This window comes from Oncorhynchus masou, chromosome 1 (assembly GCF_036934945.1).
Source record: "Oncorhynchus masou masou isolate Uvic2021 chromosome 1, UVic_Omas_1.1, whole genome shotgun sequence".
NCBI classification, from domain to species: domain Eukaryota; kingdom Metazoa; phylum Chordata; class Actinopteri; order Salmoniformes; family Salmonidae; genus Oncorhynchus; species Oncorhynchus masou.
In genome coordinates this window covers 7,847,677-7,865,102 of record NC_088212.1, presented here as the reverse complement: position 1 = coordinate 7,865,102, position 17,426 = coordinate 7,847,677, and the positions used below count along the sequence as shown (strand labels likewise).

The window sequence follows — 17,426 nt, the reverse complement described above, 5'->3', positions numbered from 1 at the left end:
ACCAGTTAACCCACTGTTCCTAGACCAGTTAACCCACTGTTCCTAGACCAGTTAACCCACTGTTCCTAGACCAGTTAACCCACTGTTCCTAGACCAGTTAACCCACTGTTCCTAGACCAGTTAACCCACTGTTCCTAGACCAGTTAACCCACTGTTCCTAGACCAGTTAACCCACTGTTCCTAGACCAGTTAACCCACTGTTCCTAGACCAGTTAACCCACTGTTCCTAGACCAGTTAACCCACTGTTCCTAGACCAGTTAACCCACTGTTCCTAGACCAGTTAACCCACTGTTCCTAGACCAGTTAACCCACTGTTCCTAGACCAGTTAACCCACTGTTCCTAGACCAGTTAACCCACTGTTCCTAGACCAGTTAACCCACTGTTCCTAGACCAGTTAACCCACTGTTCCTAGACCAGTTAACCCACTGTTCCTAGACCAGTTAACCCACTGTTCCTAGACCAGTTAACCCACTGTTCCTAGACCAGTTAACCCACTGTTCCTAGACCAGTTAACCCACTGTTCCTAGACCAGTTAACCCACTGTTCCTAGACCAGTTAACCCACTGTTCCTAGACCAGTTAACCCACTGTTCCTAGACCAGTTAACCCACTGTTCCTAGACCAGTTAACCCACTGTTCCTAGACCAGTTAACCCACTGTTCCTAGACCAGTTAACCCACTGTTCCTAGACCAGTTAACCCACTGTTCCTAGACCAGTTAACCCACTGTTCCTAGACCAGTTAACCCACTGTTCCTAGACCAGTTAACCCACTGTTCCTAGACCAGTTAACCCACTGTTCCTAGACCAGTTAACCCACTGTTCCTAGACCAGTTAACCCACTGTTCCTAGACCAGTTAACCCACTGTTCCTAGACCAGTTAACCCACTGTTCCTAGACCAGTTAACCCACTGTTCCTAGACCAGTTAACCCACTGTTCCTAGACCAGTTAACCCACTGTTCCTAGACCAGTTAACCCACTGTTCCTAGACCAGTTAACCCACTGTTCCTAGACCAGTTAACCCACTGTTCCTAGACCAGTTAACCCACTGTTCCTAGACCAGTTAACCCACTGTTCCTAGACCAGTTAACCCACTGTTCCTAGACCAGTTAACCCTCTGTTCCTAGACCAGTTAACCCACTGTTCCTAGACCAGTTAACCCACTGTTCCTAGACCAGTTAACCCACTGTTCCTAGACCAGTTAACCCACTGTTCCTAGACCAGTTAACCCACTGTTCCTAGACCAGTTAACCCACTGTTCCTAGACCAGTTAACCCTCTGTTCCTAGACCAGTTAACTCTCTGTTCCTAGACCAGTTAACCCACTGTTCCTAGACCAGTTAACCCACTGTTCCTAGACCAGTTAACCCACTGTTCCTAGACCAGTTAACCCTCTGTTCCTAGACCAGTTAACCCACTGTTCCTAGACCGTTATTGTAAAAAATAATTTATTCTTAACTGACTTGCCCAGTTAAATAAAAGGATAAATAAATAATGGAATATAAATAAAATAAACATTGTGAAAAATGCAAATTAGGTTTATGATAATTATCAATGAAAACAACTAAAGTCCTCTTCCTGCCTACCTGCACCCTGTGTGCGTGTTCAAAGAAGTGCACCATCACGTTGCACCTGTTGCAAGCCATCTTCCACTTGGGGCCAGAGGTAGGGTCCAAAACCAGCACCCCGCCCTCACACTCCACACACTGACCAATACCCAGTGAGTTGAGACTGTGCTGGCAGGACGGGTGGGTGCACTCATTACATCCCATACCTGGGAGGGAGGGGGAGAGGGAGGTGAGTGATGGGGAGGGATGGGGGAGAGAGATGAGGAGGGGAGGGGGAGAGAGATGAGGGGAGGGGGAGAGAGATAGGAGGAGGGGGAGAGAGATGAGGGAGGGGAGGGGAGAGTCCATGGAGGGAGGAGGGAGGGGGGGAAAGGGGGGGGGAGAGATAGGGGAGGGAGGAGGGGGAGAGAGATAGGAGGAGAGAGATAGGGAGGTGAGAGATGGGGAGGGATGGGGGAGAGAGAGATGAGGAGGGGGAGAGAAAAACAACAAGGAAAAGTTGGAAAATCAGTTTACTTCCTGAATTGAAATTGACCCCAAACCCTATAAACGACCAATCGACCCACACACTCCCCTCACCTTTCTTCATGTCCCTGAAGGGGGGGTTGCTGAAGCAGTAGGGACAAAGGGGGTAGCTCTTTCCCCTGGATCCAGAGGTCCACAGCACCAGCTCAAACTCATCCAGTGGACAGCGCAGCTCCTTGTACAGTTTGATGGCGCCGTTCTGAGGCAGGCTGTATGTCTCATCACACCCAGCACAGTGCAGCCGGCTGGGCTTGGCCTGGGAGAAACAATCAATCATTACCGTGCAGGATGGGCAGAGTTTGCACTTCTGGGACAATATTGGTTCCACTGTACCGTGCAAGTTATATCAAACGCTCCTAAAGTAGACATACCAGGAAACTGACAAGAACACACACATGAATGCTCTAGCACTGATGCTCCATTCAGAGGGTGAATGGGCAAGACAAAATATTTAAGTGTCCTGTGGAACGCTTTCGACAACTTTTAGAGTCCATGCCCAGACGAGCCCGTTCTGAGGGGAAAGGGGGAGGGGGTCAATACTCAATATTGGGAAGGCGTTCTTAAATGTTCTGTTCACTCAGTGTGAATATAATGTCTTCTCCAAGCCATAAGACTGCTGAACAATTAATAAAATGGCCACCGGATGACCCCCCCCCCTTTGTACACTGCTGCTACTCTGTTTATTATCTATGTACAGTCACTTTACCCCCACCTACATGTACAAATAACCTCAACTAACCTGTACCCCCACACACTGATTCAGTATCGGTACCCCCTGTATATAGCCTACACACTGACTCTGTATTGTATATAGCCTCCACATTGACTCTGTCGGTACCCCCTGTATATAGCCTCCACACTGACTCTGTACCGGTACCCCCTGTATATAGCCTCCACACTGACTCTGTACCGGTACCCCCTGTATATAGCCTTCACACTGACTCTGTATTGGTACCCCCTGTATATAGCCTTCACACTGACTCTGTACCGGTACCCCCTGTATATAGCCTCCACATCGACTCTGTACCGGTACCCCCTGTATATAGCCTCCACATTGACTCTGTACCGGTACCCCCTGTATATAGCCTCCTCACATTGACTCTGTACCGGTACCCCTGTATATAGCCTCCACATTGACTCTGTACCGGTACCCCCTGTATATAGCCTCCTCACTGACTCTGTACCGGTACCCCCTGTATATAGCCTCCACATTGACTCTGTACCGGTACCCCCTGTATATAGCCTCCACATTGACTCTGTACCGGTACCCCCTGTATATAGCCTCCACATTGACTCTGTACCGGTACCCCCTGTATATAGCCTCCACATTGACTCTGTACCAGTACCCCCTGTATATAGCCTCCACATTGACTCTGTACCGGTACCCCCTCTATATAGCCTCCACATTGACTCTGTACCGGTACCCCCTGTATATAGCCTCCACATTGACTCTGTACCGGTACCCCCTGTATATAGCCTCCACATTGACTCTGTACCGGTGCCCCCTGTATATAGCCTCCACATTGACTCTGTACCGGTACCCCCTGTATATAGCCTTGTTAATGTTATTCTTATTGTGTTACTTTTTTACTTTAGTCTACTTGGTAAATATTTTCTTCACTCTTCTTGAACTTCACTGTTGGATAAGAGCTTGTAAGTCAGCATTTCATGGTAAGGTTCTACACTTGTTGTTTTCGGCGCATGTGACAAATAAAGTTTGATTTGTTTTGACTAAAGTGTGCAACAAGGGTGGCTACTTTGAAGAATCTTAAATATAAAATGTGTTTTAATTTGTTTAACACTTCTTTTTTTTTGGTTACTACATCATTCCATATGTGTTATTTCACAGGTTTGATGTCTGTCTTATTCTACAATGTAGATTTTTTTTTTTTTTTTTTTTTTTTTTAAATAAGATAAAAACCCTGGAATTAGTAGGTGTGTCCAAACTGGCACTGTATACGTCACAAGTAAAAGTATTGGGTAGAGAGTTGATAGAAGGTTAAAATCAATCACTTGGAAAGTTCTACATCTTCTTTTTCTATACCTTTTATTTTATAAAAGTCTGTTATGACCAAGTACACTATTTAAAAGAACATCTTCGGTGGGGTAATTGGTATTAGCAGAATTATTGTTGTTGTTGTTGTTTTGGCCACCATGGTATATTCTCCTTGTAAGATTTATGTGAAGATTATTCAATTGAATTAGATCTGTTTTCATATTGGTGAGTAATGGGATGAAGTTATCTTTATATATTTGACGTCACCTACTTTTTCTAAGTATTATAAATATAAACTGACGTTGGTACAAAAATGGAGGGAAATTTGAAGCATAACTAACGAAATAACAGTTATCGAAAACGTATGCTTTAATCCAGTATAAACTAATGTATAGAAATAACTAATTATACAAGGGAACGAAATTCACAAATTCTAGAGCACAACGTCATGTCTTAAGTATAAAACTAACAATGACTCAATAATCCAATGCTTTCTGGGAATGCTATGAAGTCCGGAATTTTCTGGGCAGAACTAGAATGTTGGCTGCCAAAGGTATTACATTGTAAACTTACTTTTAAAATCAGTCTGTCTGCATATTTCAAGACATTGCATTTGGGGGTTTAGTGAGATACCCAATGGGCTGAATTTACATTTAACATTTACATTTAAGTCATTTAGCAGACGCTCTTATCCAGAGCGACTTACAAATTGGTGAATTCACCTTCTGACATCCAGTGGAACAGCCACTTTACAATAGTAAATGATTCTCTTCTCATCAACTCATCTTTAAAAAAAAAAAAGAGACTAAAATGGTGGAAATCAATTAATCCGAAAAATCGAATGATTTATTATTGAAATATTGATATAGCATGGGCGACACAGGAAAAACTAATTGATACAATTTAAGGCCAAGTGGCAAACAACAATGCCGGTACTAGGGATGGAGGAGTGAATGCAGGTCTGGGCAAATGAGATGTCATGGTTTACATTTTTTATTTAACCTTTATTTAAGTTAAGTTTATTTAGTTAAGAACAAATCCTTATTTACAATGACGGCCTCCCGGGGAACAGTGGGTTATAACTGCCTTGTTTCGGGGGCAGAACGACAGACTTTTACCTTGTCAGCTCGGGGATTAGATCCAGCAACCTTACTGTCCCAACGCTCTAACCACTCGGCTACCTGCTGCCCCTGAAGTCACAGACATTCCCAGAAAGCATTGGATTATACACATTAAATCTGTTGTCACCTCTGGTTCCAGAACATCCATTTTAAAATCCACTCACACACTACTGGAGACCAACATCTAAATGTAATCCATTTTAAATTCAGGCTGTGACCCAACAAAATGAACATCCATTTAAAATCCACTCGTGAGGAGTTTGTTCCACACACTACTGGAGACCAACATCTAAATGTAATCCATTTTAAATTCAGGCTGTGACCCAACAAAATGAACATCCATTTAAAAATCCACTCACACACTACTGGAGACCAACATCTAAATGTAATCCATTTTAAATTCAGGCTGTGACCCAACAAAATGAACATCCATTTAAAAATCCACTCACACACTACTGGAGACCAACATCTAAATGTAATCCATTTTAAATTCAGGCTGTGACCCAACAAAATGTGTGAAAAAAAGTAAAGTGGCGTGAATACTTTCTGAAGGCCCTGGAGCAAATTCAAGTTAAGTGCCTTGCTCAAGGGCACATCGGCAGATTTTTCACCTTGTCGGTTCAGCTCCCGGGTGGCGCAGCGGTCTAAAGACACTGTATCTCAGTGCTAGAGGTGTCACTACAGACCCCGGTTTGATCCTGGGCTGTAATCACAACCGGACGTGATCGGGAGTACCATAGGACGGTGCAGAATTGGCCCAGCGTCGTCCGGGTTAAGGGAGGGTTTGGCCCGGGTTAGAGGAGGGTTTGGCCCGGGTTAGGGGAGGGTTTGGCCTGGGTTATGAGAGGGTTAGGCCCGGGTTAGGGGAGGGTTTGGCCCGGGTTAGGGGAGGGTTTGGCCCGGGTTAGAGGAGGGTTTGGCCCGGGTTAGGGGAGGGTTTGGCCCGGGGGGAGGGTTTGGCCCGGGTTAGGGAAGGTTTGGCCCGGGTTAGAGGAGGGTTTGGCCCGGGTTAGGGGAGGGTTTGGCCCGGGTTAGGGGAGGGTTTGGCCCGGGTTAGGGGAAGGTTTGGCCCGAGTTAGGGGAGGGTTTGGCCCGGGTTAAGGGAGGGTTTGGCCCGGGTTAGAGGAGGGTTTGGCCCGGGTTAGGGGAGGGTTTGGCCCGGGTTAGGGGAGGGTTTGGCCCGGGTTAGGGGAGGGTTTGGCCCGGGTTAGGGGAAGGTTTGGCCCGGGTTAGGGGAGGGTTCGGCCCGGGTTAGGGGAGGGTTTGGCCGTCATTGTAAAATATGAATTTGTTCTTAAGTGACTTGCCTAGTTAAATAAAAGGTTAAAAAAATATATATTATAATAATAATCGAACCAGCGACCTTTTGTTTGGATACCGGGTGTATTCCCATCCTCCTTATGAGGTCATTTCATGGTTCCCTTGTGGCTTTCTTCATCAGTCAAATCAGCCACGTGGGTCTGTCTGTCTCCCCCTCTGTCCTTCTCTGCCTCTACCCCTCTGTCCTTCTCTTCCTCTACCCCTCTGTCTGTCTCCCCCGCTCTCCCCAACGTCACTAGACCGGTACACGCCACTCTGGGGACACGTCGTCCCACAGCAACATGCAGACGCAATCAGACTAGACCATGAGAGGGACTACTATGACAAAACGCTCCTTCTTAGGTTTTCCAATTGCAAAACGTTTTGTAACAATGCCCCCTAATGAACCGGAAGGACCCTAATGAATAATACATAATAACACATGACCCTGATGCCTCTGTGACTTCCTCAGTTGAAGTGGCTTATTTTCATTTAAAAGCTCCCTTTCCGCCGACCGAAGGCCGTAGCTCGGCCACCAAACCGGTAGAACAGGGTACGGGGGGGGATTAACGCTTGCTGGCCACGTGTCAGAGAGTCTAGTGCCTTCCCGTAGAGGAGAGTGGGATAAAGTTGAGCCATCCTTGTTTCTAAGAAACCATAAACAAAATGTATAATTTGACCAAATATTTAAGAAAGAGGTCATCTTTTCATGGAGTCTGTGAAGGAAGAAATCACATGGAAAAGCGAGTTAAATCCAAAAGAAATGAATATGTTGAGGTTTCATGACGCAGCAAGAGGAGACGAGGGGTGGGGTTTCATGGTGCTTGTATCTAAACCAAAGTAGATCATTGTTTTATTGTTATATACACATCAGTCAGGGGCTCTATAAGCTTCAATAGCATGAAAGTGAATCATTGTGGATGTGTGGGTTGAGCCAATCATTGCAAGGCCGTATCGCTAGGATATTAAGTAACAACAGGGCCTTGCCTGCGTTAAGGGTTAAGTGCTTAAAAAAAGGAGCAAAGTGTTTGTTAGGTGTTAAAAGATGCTTCAAATTATTAAAAGACAAAAAAGCGATTGTGTTGAATTGTGTTTTGAAAATAAAAATAGAAAAGTTTTTAAAAAAGGTAGTTGTCTCGCAGCTCAACCTACCCTGTCCTGTCTCGCCTACCCTACCCTGTCCCGCAGCTCAACCTACTGTCCCCTGTCCCGCAGCTCAACCTACCCTGTCCTGTCCCGCAGCTCAACCTACCCTGTCCTGTCCCGCAGCTCAACCTACCCTGTCCCGCAGCTCAACCTACCCTGTCCCGCAGCTCAACCTACCCTGTCCCGCAGCTACCCTGTCCAACCTACCCCTGTCCCGCAGCTCAACCTACCCTGTCCCGCAGCTCAACCGCACCCTGTCCCGCAGCTCAACCTACCCTGTCCCGCAGCTCAACCTAACCTGTCCCGCAGCTCAACCTACCCTGTCCCGCAGCTCAACCTACCCTGTCCCGCAGCTCAACCTACCCTGTCCCGCAGCTCAACCCTGTCCCGCAGCCTACCCTGTCCCGCAGCCGCAGTCCCGCAGCTCAACCTACCCTGTCCCGCAGCTCAACCTACCCTGTCCCGCAGCTCTACCCTGTCCTGTCCCGCAGCTTACCCTGTCCCGCAGCTCAACCTACCCTGTCCCGCAGCTCAACCTACCCTGTCCCGCAGCTCCTGTCCTGTCCCGCACCTACCCTGTCCCGCAGCTCAACCTACCCTGTCCCGCAGCTCAACTTACCCTGTCCCGCAGCTTAACTTACCCTGTCCCGCAGCTCAACTTACCCACAAGTGGCCACTTTTTGGGGGGGTTTAGTCATTTTCAAAATTGTAACATTTACATGAATTCCGATTATTTCCAGGGACACACAACATCCTGAAATATCTAGAAATAAAACTATATGGTCTGTTGCCGGAGTGATGTTGAATGTAAATAACGGCTCAACTTATGCCACTCTCCCCGACAACCAAAGTGTGTGTGTGTGTGTGTGTGTGTGTGTGTGTGTGTGTGTGTGTGTGTGTGTGTGTGTGTGTGTGTGTGTGTGTGTGTGTGTCAGTCATCTAATTTTGGCACTTGCCTTTTCGTTGTCGAAGGCAGTCAAGAGATTTTGAACTTGACTCTTAAAATGAGGCAAGTTCCCACCCAAATATTTTTGTTGTTGTTGAGTATTCCCTGTTTTGATTGGTTATCCTGTCCCCTTACTGGGTAAACCTGTATCTATTAAGCAATAAGAGTGACACTGCATCAATGGCTCGTTGGCTACTTTCTCAAACTTTCAAATCCCAACGTAGCAGAAGAGTAACTAGTAAGTAAATTTTTATTTATTTATTTTACCTTTATTTCACCAGGCAAGTCAGTTAAGAACAAATTCTTATTTTCAATGACGGCCTAGGAACAGTGGGTTAACTGCCTGTTCAGGGGCAGAACAACAGATTTGTACCTTGTCAGTTCAGGGATTCGAACTTGCAACCTTTCGGTTACAAGTCCAACGCTCTAACCACTAGGCTACCCTATATTACTATATATATTATTATATATATAGTAAAATAATAGTAAACATAGCACATTATTATGTAACCAAATTAGTAGTGTCCTAGCATGGATGATTATAATAATTTACAGTAACATACCGGTATGCTACTTAGCTGAAGCTTTTAGCCAAAATGCTATGCGATGCTAACATCACACTCGTCCAACAAGTTTTTACCCACAGACAGACACGTCACAAGGGGCTATAAAGCTGAAGCATCCTGTGGTGGAAATTCTACCCGTGGGACAGTCGAAGTCCATCTTAAATGAATCATTGTATATTAAAAACAGCAAGCTGGAGACGTCACAGTCCAACAGTTGCATAAAGAACCGGTCTGAAGGGAGCTCCAACGGGGCAGTCCCGTTAGTTCCCTATTTTACTGGTTACAGACACGTTACATAGGCATGGTTCATAGGTTTGGTTCTGGCATCGTCTCCTACCTTAACTTATAGAACATATTCTGGGCGTTCTGCCAGATGGTCCCAAGGAGGGGGGGTTATGTCGCCATCCCATATCTTTACCAAGCGCAGGCAGGAACCCAGGATTATTTATGACACGAAAGACAAGATGAACATTTTCAAGGCGGTCTCTTCACACGATAGAATGTTTTCTCACCACCAAATATGGTGGTGAGAGGAAGTCCAGTGTCGCGTGTATTGGGAGAGGATGGAACTAGGTAAAACTGAACCAAGATTCACATTCTCATTGATTAAACATCTGATCTCAATAAATGTTTCTGTTCCCAAAACTAAAATCTGTAAGGAACAGTGTGCTAAGTTTTATATAGAAGAAAAAAATGTATTGTTTAGAAGGAATGCTAGGTCAAATTGAGTTCACTTCACAGAGGAGGCAATCCCTAACGGATATATGTAAATACATGCTACGATGCGCCAATAGCATCTCGCTAGCTCGTACTTGGCATTGCCTACCTCCTTTCCGCGTTCTGCCCACTATGCTTCATTTGCTTCTACTGTAAAAATGACAGAGATTAACTATCTTGGTTAAAAAATATCTTTGCGGTTACCATCCCTGACCTAGTTTAGGGTTAATGAGACACCGGTAACCACTAGACTGGCTTCCTGCTGCTCTTTAGTTACTTTTATTTATCATTTCTTATCTGTATTTTTTTTTAAATGCATTGTTGGTTAGAGGCTCGTAAGTAAGCATTTCACTGTAAGGTCTACACCTGCTGACTGGCTGGCTCTCTGACTGACTTGATGACTGGCTCTCTGACTGACTGGTTGGCTGGCAGGCTCTCTGACTGACTGGTTGGCTGGCAGGCTCTCTGACTGACTGGTTGGCTGGCAGGCTCTCTGACTGACTGGTTGGCTGGCAGACTGGCTCATTGGCCGGCTGGCTGGTCGACTGGCTCTCTGGCCGGCGAGCTCTCTGGCCGGCTAGCTCTCCAGCTGGCCATCTGGCTGGCAAGTTTGTGATGTTTTTCAATGAGGGGACAAACTCAATAGGGGGGGACAACTTTTCCACATTAGTGAAGGGGAGGGGGGTGATAGAGAGCAGGAGAGATGAGAGGGAAAAGAGGGAGAGAGAGCAGAGATGGAGAGAGAGACCTACTTTGGTGGCAGGATGTTTATGTTAAAGTCAAAAGGAAGTATCTCCATGGTTGCGCCGTTACAATGCAGAAAACCGCTAGTCTGTAGCAGCCCAAACTGTTCAAAACTAAATACCTATATTTTACCAGAGCTACATTTTTTCTTTCTAGCACGGATTTGCGGGACGCTCTTAAAGGGGAACACACAACGTAATCACAGTAAGGAACTATGAAAATAGTTCACATGAACCATTTAGATCGATTAAAAAGGTTTGTCACGGAAATCTTCTTTACAGTGTCCTTTAAATCCTATGTATTATTGTGATGTATTATTATTAAAATAGATGATTAGCAGTATTGATCAGATGGTGATTAGCAGTATTGATCAGATGGTGATTAGCAGTATTGATCAGATGGTGATTAGCAGTATAGAGCAGATGGGGGTTAGCAGTATTGATCAGATGGGGGTTGACCCAGTGTCCTTTTGTTTTGTAACACTGACCTGAATGTACTTCATGAAGCGATGGCACTTGCCGCAGCGAGACAGGGGCTTGCCAGTGGCAGCGATGGGAGAGAACGTCACCTCCATGAGCTCGTCCATACCTACAGGACAGATACAAGGGTAGTTTATACCATCCATTAGCTAGTCCATACCTACCTACCGATTTACTAAATTACAGTAGAGTGTTGACTAAATTACAGTAGAGTATTGACTAAATTACAGTAGAGTATTGACTAAATTACAGTAGAGTGTTGACTAAATTACAGTATTTGTGGTTGTTTTTCTTCGCTTTTCAATCCCTATTCCCATCCGAGAGCACCTGTGGGTTTTATGGGATACCTGAAGCGCTCCTGCTAGTTCCTTTTCAAGTGGAACCTCCTGTTGAATATGTCCAGTGTTTGTGTGTGTGTTTGTGTGAGTGTGTTGTACTCACTAGCGATGGTGTCAAAGAAGTAGTGGAACTTCCTGTTGAATATGTCCAGTGTGTGTGTGTGTGTGTGTTTGTGTGAGTGTGTTGTACTCACTAGCGATGGTGTCAAAGAAGTAGTGGAACTTCCTCTTGAAGATGTCCAGTGTGTGTGTGTGTGTGTGTGTGTGTGTGTGTGTGTGTGTGTGTGTGTGTTTGTGTGAGTGTGTTGTACTCACTAGCGATGGTGTCAAAGAAGTAGTGGAACTTCCTCTTGAAGATGTCCAGTGTGTGTTGCAGAACCTGTTGGTAGTTGGCCTTGCCCTGAGCAATCAGGTTCAGCTGTTTCTCTACCGCACCACGGATGGTAGGCAGCACCAGCTCAGCATCTACACAAACATTGCGGGGTAAATACACACACACACACGGATACACATGGCCTAGAACATACATGAACATATGTCCATTCTGACTTGTGCTCATGGCAAATGTAGGATCCACCTGCAAGTGTGATGAGTGTTAAAAGTTAGTACTGACCTGTCTTGAAGAATATACACACACACACACCTGTCTTGAAGAATATGTTCATCAGGACGATGCTCTCACACACACACACACACACACACACCTGTCTTGTAATATCCATGCACCAGGACGATGCCCACACACACACACACACACACACACACACACACCTGTCTTGTAATATCCATGCACCAGGACGATGCCCAGGTTGGTGGGTTTGAGCTTGCGTCCGTTCTCCACCGTCACATAGTTCCTCTGAGAGATGTTGTTGATATGGACCGGGATACTAGCGTCAGTACCTGGAAGGAGGGATGGGGACACACACACAGTATTCCACCATTCCAACGTGAACTTAGTCCTAGACAGACACCTGCGGTGATATAATATGAATCAAAAACCCACACACACACACACACACACACACACACACACACTGGACATATTCAACAGGAAGTTCCACTACTTCTTTGACACCATCGCTAGTGAGTACAACACACTCACACAAACACACACACACACACACACACTGGACATATTCAACAGGAAGTTCCACTACTTCTTTGACACCATCGCTAGTGAGTACAACACACTCACACAAACACACACACACACACACACACTGGACATATTCAACAGGAAGTTCCACTACTTCTTTGACACCATCGCTAGTGAGTACAACACACACACACACACACACACACACACACACACACACACACCTATGCCGTGTTTCTCCATCAGTGTGATGAGGTCGGCCTCAGTAAGGTAATCTGGAGGGCTGGTCTGCCTCTCCACTAGTTTAATCTCCTCCACTGTGAAGACATCTCCCCTCTCACACACTGGCATGGCCTCCTCTAGAGGGATACCCAGCCACGGCATCACCTCTGTAAAGCCTGTGCACCAGTCACATGTAGACATGTAGACATCTATTAGCATTATAAATAAATAGTACAACTTATAAAGCACTTAAACTATAGATTAACATTTAGTATCATTTATAAAGATTTTAGACTACAGTTTATTAACATTTAGTATCACTTATAAAGCATTTAGAAGGATTTATAATGTCTTATTCATGAAAACAGCAACACTAATTGGTTGGTTGAACTTTATTGGTCATGTGTATCAGAACGTATTTCTCAGCATAACAATATTAGCAAACAAGACCAGAGGACAACAACAACAACAGTTAACAACAACAGGACCTCACCAGGCGATATGAGTGTCTTGCCACTGCAGGAGAAACCTCGGAGGCGATGGTGAAGGAGATGGTTGTCTGCAGGTACTTACAGTCCTGGCTCACCGTGGCGATGAAGTGACGCACAATGTACTCATACAGACGCCACCCGTCACTTCCTGTTGGGGAGACAGGCAGTGGGTGTGTTCATTAGGTACCAAACGGAAGAAAACAGACTGAAACAGGAAGGCACTACATGGGCATTAGAAAAACACTTTTTTTCAATATGAAACACTCATTTTAATTTTCCTTTTACAGATACAGGAAAACCCACCTCAATATTCTGAAAAACCTGGGATGGTTTTTATTTTTAAGCGGGACAATTACAGAATTGTTTTATGCTAGACACACCAGAATTGCTTTCCAATAGGTGTTGAGTGTTCCTGAACGGTCCAGTCTCAGTCCTGACTTAAATTCGCTTGAAAATCAGAGACAACGTTTGAATATTCCTATCCATAAATAATCCCCAACCAAATTGACTGAGTTTGAGCAATTTTGACACAAACTTTGGAAACATCTTGCCCTAAAAGTTTGTCGAATCTTAAAAATGTTTCCACCACGTACTAACTCTGGGGTACCAACATACACAATCAAGACAACTTAATTTATCTTAAAAAAAAAAAACATTTTTGGGGGGGGGGGGGGGGGGTAAAATAAAAATATATATAATCTTTAACTTTGGAAATGTGCGGTAGGTTGTGTACATGGACTGGTAAGGGAAACAAATCTAATGTAATATTTTTTTTTAACATTTCATTTAAAGGCATCAAAATGTGAAGACTGTGCAAGGTCTATGAGAATGAAGGCAGCACAATGAGATGCCAGGGTCACGTTCATTAGGCTCCAAATGGAAGGAAACAAACAAACAAACGGGGAGGGACTACCTCAACCAAATTGTCCAATATGAAATGCTCATTTCCGTTTCACGTCGACAAAACATTATTTTTTTTTCTCCAAGGACGCGCCCTAATGAACATGACCCTGGTGGAGACTGGAAAGTGATGGAGGGAAGCTATAACATAAGGAATCGAAGGACGGGAGGAGAAGAAGTCAAAAGGAAAGATGTGTAGATATAGCAGGCGAAACATGACATGTTACAAGGGAGCCTGGTTCCATGAATTGTTTGTGCTGCAGTCGGCAATAGTGAGGAAACACAAGCAGATGTGTTATTCATATGTGATATTTACCAGGCTAGTTTCAAGGTGCCACTACCCACCTAGCTCTCCTTCGGAGGCAGCCCTCATGGGGGTGATGGGAGGGTGATCTCCTGCGTCCGCTCCTTTCCTGGGACGGTTCAGTCCCTCTGACAGCAGAGCCTTCACCTAGAGGGGGATAGACCACGTCAAGGCTGGTTTTCACAGAGTCTCAACGTAGGCTTGCTGCTCTGGGATCAGTTTCACTGTATTTTGTCTTGGCACAATTTTTTATAATGATGTCAACCAGGAGGACGTATCTAATTCAGAACTAATCACGTGTTGGAGCAAATGTTTGCATGCATAATAATAATGTATGCGTGTGTGTGTGTGTGTGTGTGTGTGCGTACATGTCTTTGATACGGTGTGTGTGTGTGTGTGTGTGTGCGTACATGTCTTTGATACGGTGTGTGTGTGTGTGTGTGCGCACATGTCTTTGATACGGTGTGTGTGTGTGTGTGTGTGTGTGTGTGTGTGTGCGTACATGTCTTTGATACGGTGTGTGTGTGTGTGTGTGTGTGCGTACATGTCTTTTGATACGGTGTGTGTGTGTGTGTGCGTACATGTCTTTGATACGGTGTGTGTGTGTGTGTGTGTGTGTGTGTGTGCGTACATGTCTTTGATACGGTGTGTGTGTGTGTGTGTGTGTGCGTACATGTCTTTGATACGGTGTGTGTGTGTGTGTGTGTGCATACATGTCTTTGATACGGGGTGTGTGTGTGTGTGCATACATGTCTTTGATACGGTGTGTGTGTGTGTCTTTGATACGGTGTGTGTGTGTGTGTGTGTACATGTCTTTGATACGGTGTGTGTGTGTGTGTGTGTACATGTCTTTGATAAGGTGTGTGTGTGTGTGTGTGTGTGTGTGTGTGTGTACATGTCTTTGATACGGTGTGTGTGTGTGTGTGTGTGTGTGTGTACATGTCTTTGATACGGTGTGTGTGTGTGTGTGTGTGTGTGTGTGCGTACATGTCTTTGATAAGGTGTGTGTGTGTGTGTGTCTTTGATAAGGTGTGTGTGTGTGTGTGTGTGTGCGCGTACATGTCTTTGATAAGGTGTGTGTGTGTGTGTGTGTCTCTGATAAGGTGTGTGACCTCCTCAGTCTCAGACTGCTTCCTGATTCTCCGCCAGTCTCCTAAAGTTCACACACTTTCTCCAGCCAATCTTATGCTTTTAGAATCTCCGACGCTGAGTTGGCAAGTGCACACTCCTGGAATAAGAGTTGGAGAAATAGTGGAAGCACACGCAGCCTCGGTGTCGCTCTGCTCTCACCTCCTGAGCCCAGAAGGGGTTGTTAGCCTGCTGTCTGAGTGTCCCCTTCAGGTCAAAGTTGTCGTGGTAGTGGTTGGTCTCAGTACGGGGGTAGCTGATATAACCCTGGGTGTACAGACGCTCTGCTATCTGCATGGTGTGCTGTGGACCCATTCCTAAAATGGAAGAGAACATAGCACCTTCAATTCAGACTTCAGAGGAACAGTTGTAATACATTTGTGCCATCCTTGATGATTGTGAATGCAGTGTATTCACTTCTGAATGACTGGGCTACTGGGACTACTGGCTGAATGGCTAGGCTACTGGCTGAATGGTTTGACTACTGGCTGACTGGCTTGACTACTGGCTGAATGGTTTGACTACTGGCTGACTGGCTTGACTACTGGCTGACTACTGGAATGGCTTGACTACTGGCTGACTGGCTTGACTGACTGGCTTGACTACTGGCTGAATGGCTTGACTACTGGCTGACTGGCTTGACTACTGGCTGACTGGCTTGACTACTGGCTGACTGGCTTGACTACTGGCTGACTGGCTTGACTACTGGCTGACTGGCTTGACTACTGGCTGACTGGCTTGACTACTACTGGCTTGACTGGCTGACTGGTTTGAATGGTTTGATTACTGGCTGAATGGTTTAATGGTTTGACTACTAGCTGAATGGTTTGAATACTGGCTGAATGGCCTGACTACTGGCTGAATGGCCTGACTACTGGCTGAATGGCTTGACTACTGGCTGAATGGCCTGACTACTGGCTGAATGGCTTGACTACTGGCTGAACGGTTGCTAATGTCTGTGCTGTGATTGGTGGTCTCACCTAGAGAGGAGCTGGCCACTCGAAGCATTTCCACAGTGTTCAAGGCAAGAGGTCTCTGCTTGGCCTTCTCCTTCTTACTCACCGACTCCACCTTCAGGACGGGAAGACAACTACACCTTTCATAAAGGCGCTTTTTTTTGACTGTGTTTACACAGGCAGACCAATTCTGATCTTTTGACCAATCATATCAGATATTTTGCCCAAAATCGGCTCAGACATAAGCCAATGCCTTTCACGTTATCAGGTTCCTCTCACAGGCACTTCAGCTACAAGTGAATGAAGACAGACACATCGGAGACGCAACTGCGCACGTCTCTCTTATTGAATTCGGAGGCGCATATAGAAGTTGTTAGAACTGTCCAAATGTACTTTGTCAGCCAATAAGATGAGTAGATCTAACAAACAGGAAATGCACTAGCCTATGACAATCCACTATCCCCCATAATACAAAATTTGACCTATGCTATTGGTCAACTTGTCCATCTGTACAATAAGTAAATATTCCAATCATACTCTGGGACAGTTGTGGGATGCGATAGATCCCAAATTAATACAACCATTCGCATCAACAAAAATAAACTTAAAAGCAATGTGGCTGATGCAACAGATCAGAACATTTAGCTTAAAACGTTATAAGACTGGCAATGCCCACACGGCAGTAAGCTATAAGCACGGATGTTCCCAAATTCAATGAATTAGCTGGAAAACACTATTCTCGAAAGTGTGAATGCAAATGGGATTATGCATGTAATAATGCGTTATTAAAAAGGTGAATTTTTATGGTGAACATTTTCTTCCCCTAACTTGCATCTCATGGCGCAGCCTATGTATGCCAGTTAGACTCTATACCCGTTATAAAAC

The 17,426-nt window shown here is 45.2% G+C and overlaps 1 protein-coding gene across 1 annotated transcript in view; it reads right to left on the bottom strand.

Annotated features, from left to right (window-relative positions):
* LOC135511868 (DNA topoisomerase 3-beta-1-like) overlaps nucleotides 1-17,426 on the bottom strand; it is a 31,230-nt gene that overhangs the window by 5,164 nt on the left and 8,640 nt on the right. The window contains 11 exon segments of the mRNA XM_064933409.1: nucleotides 1,586-1,773; nucleotides 2,147-2,348; nucleotides 11,115-11,215; nucleotides 11,760-11,909; nucleotides 12,216-12,344; nucleotides 12,765-12,938; nucleotides 13,256-13,291; nucleotides 13,294-13,401; nucleotides 14,499-14,604; nucleotides 15,748-15,902; nucleotides 16,566-16,656. Of these exon segments, the coding sequence (XP_064789481.1) occupies nucleotides 1,586-1,773; nucleotides 2,147-2,348; nucleotides 11,115-11,215; nucleotides 11,760-11,909; nucleotides 12,216-12,344; nucleotides 12,765-12,938; nucleotides 13,256-13,291; nucleotides 13,294-13,401; nucleotides 14,499-14,604; nucleotides 15,748-15,902; nucleotides 16,566-16,656 (1,440 nt within the window).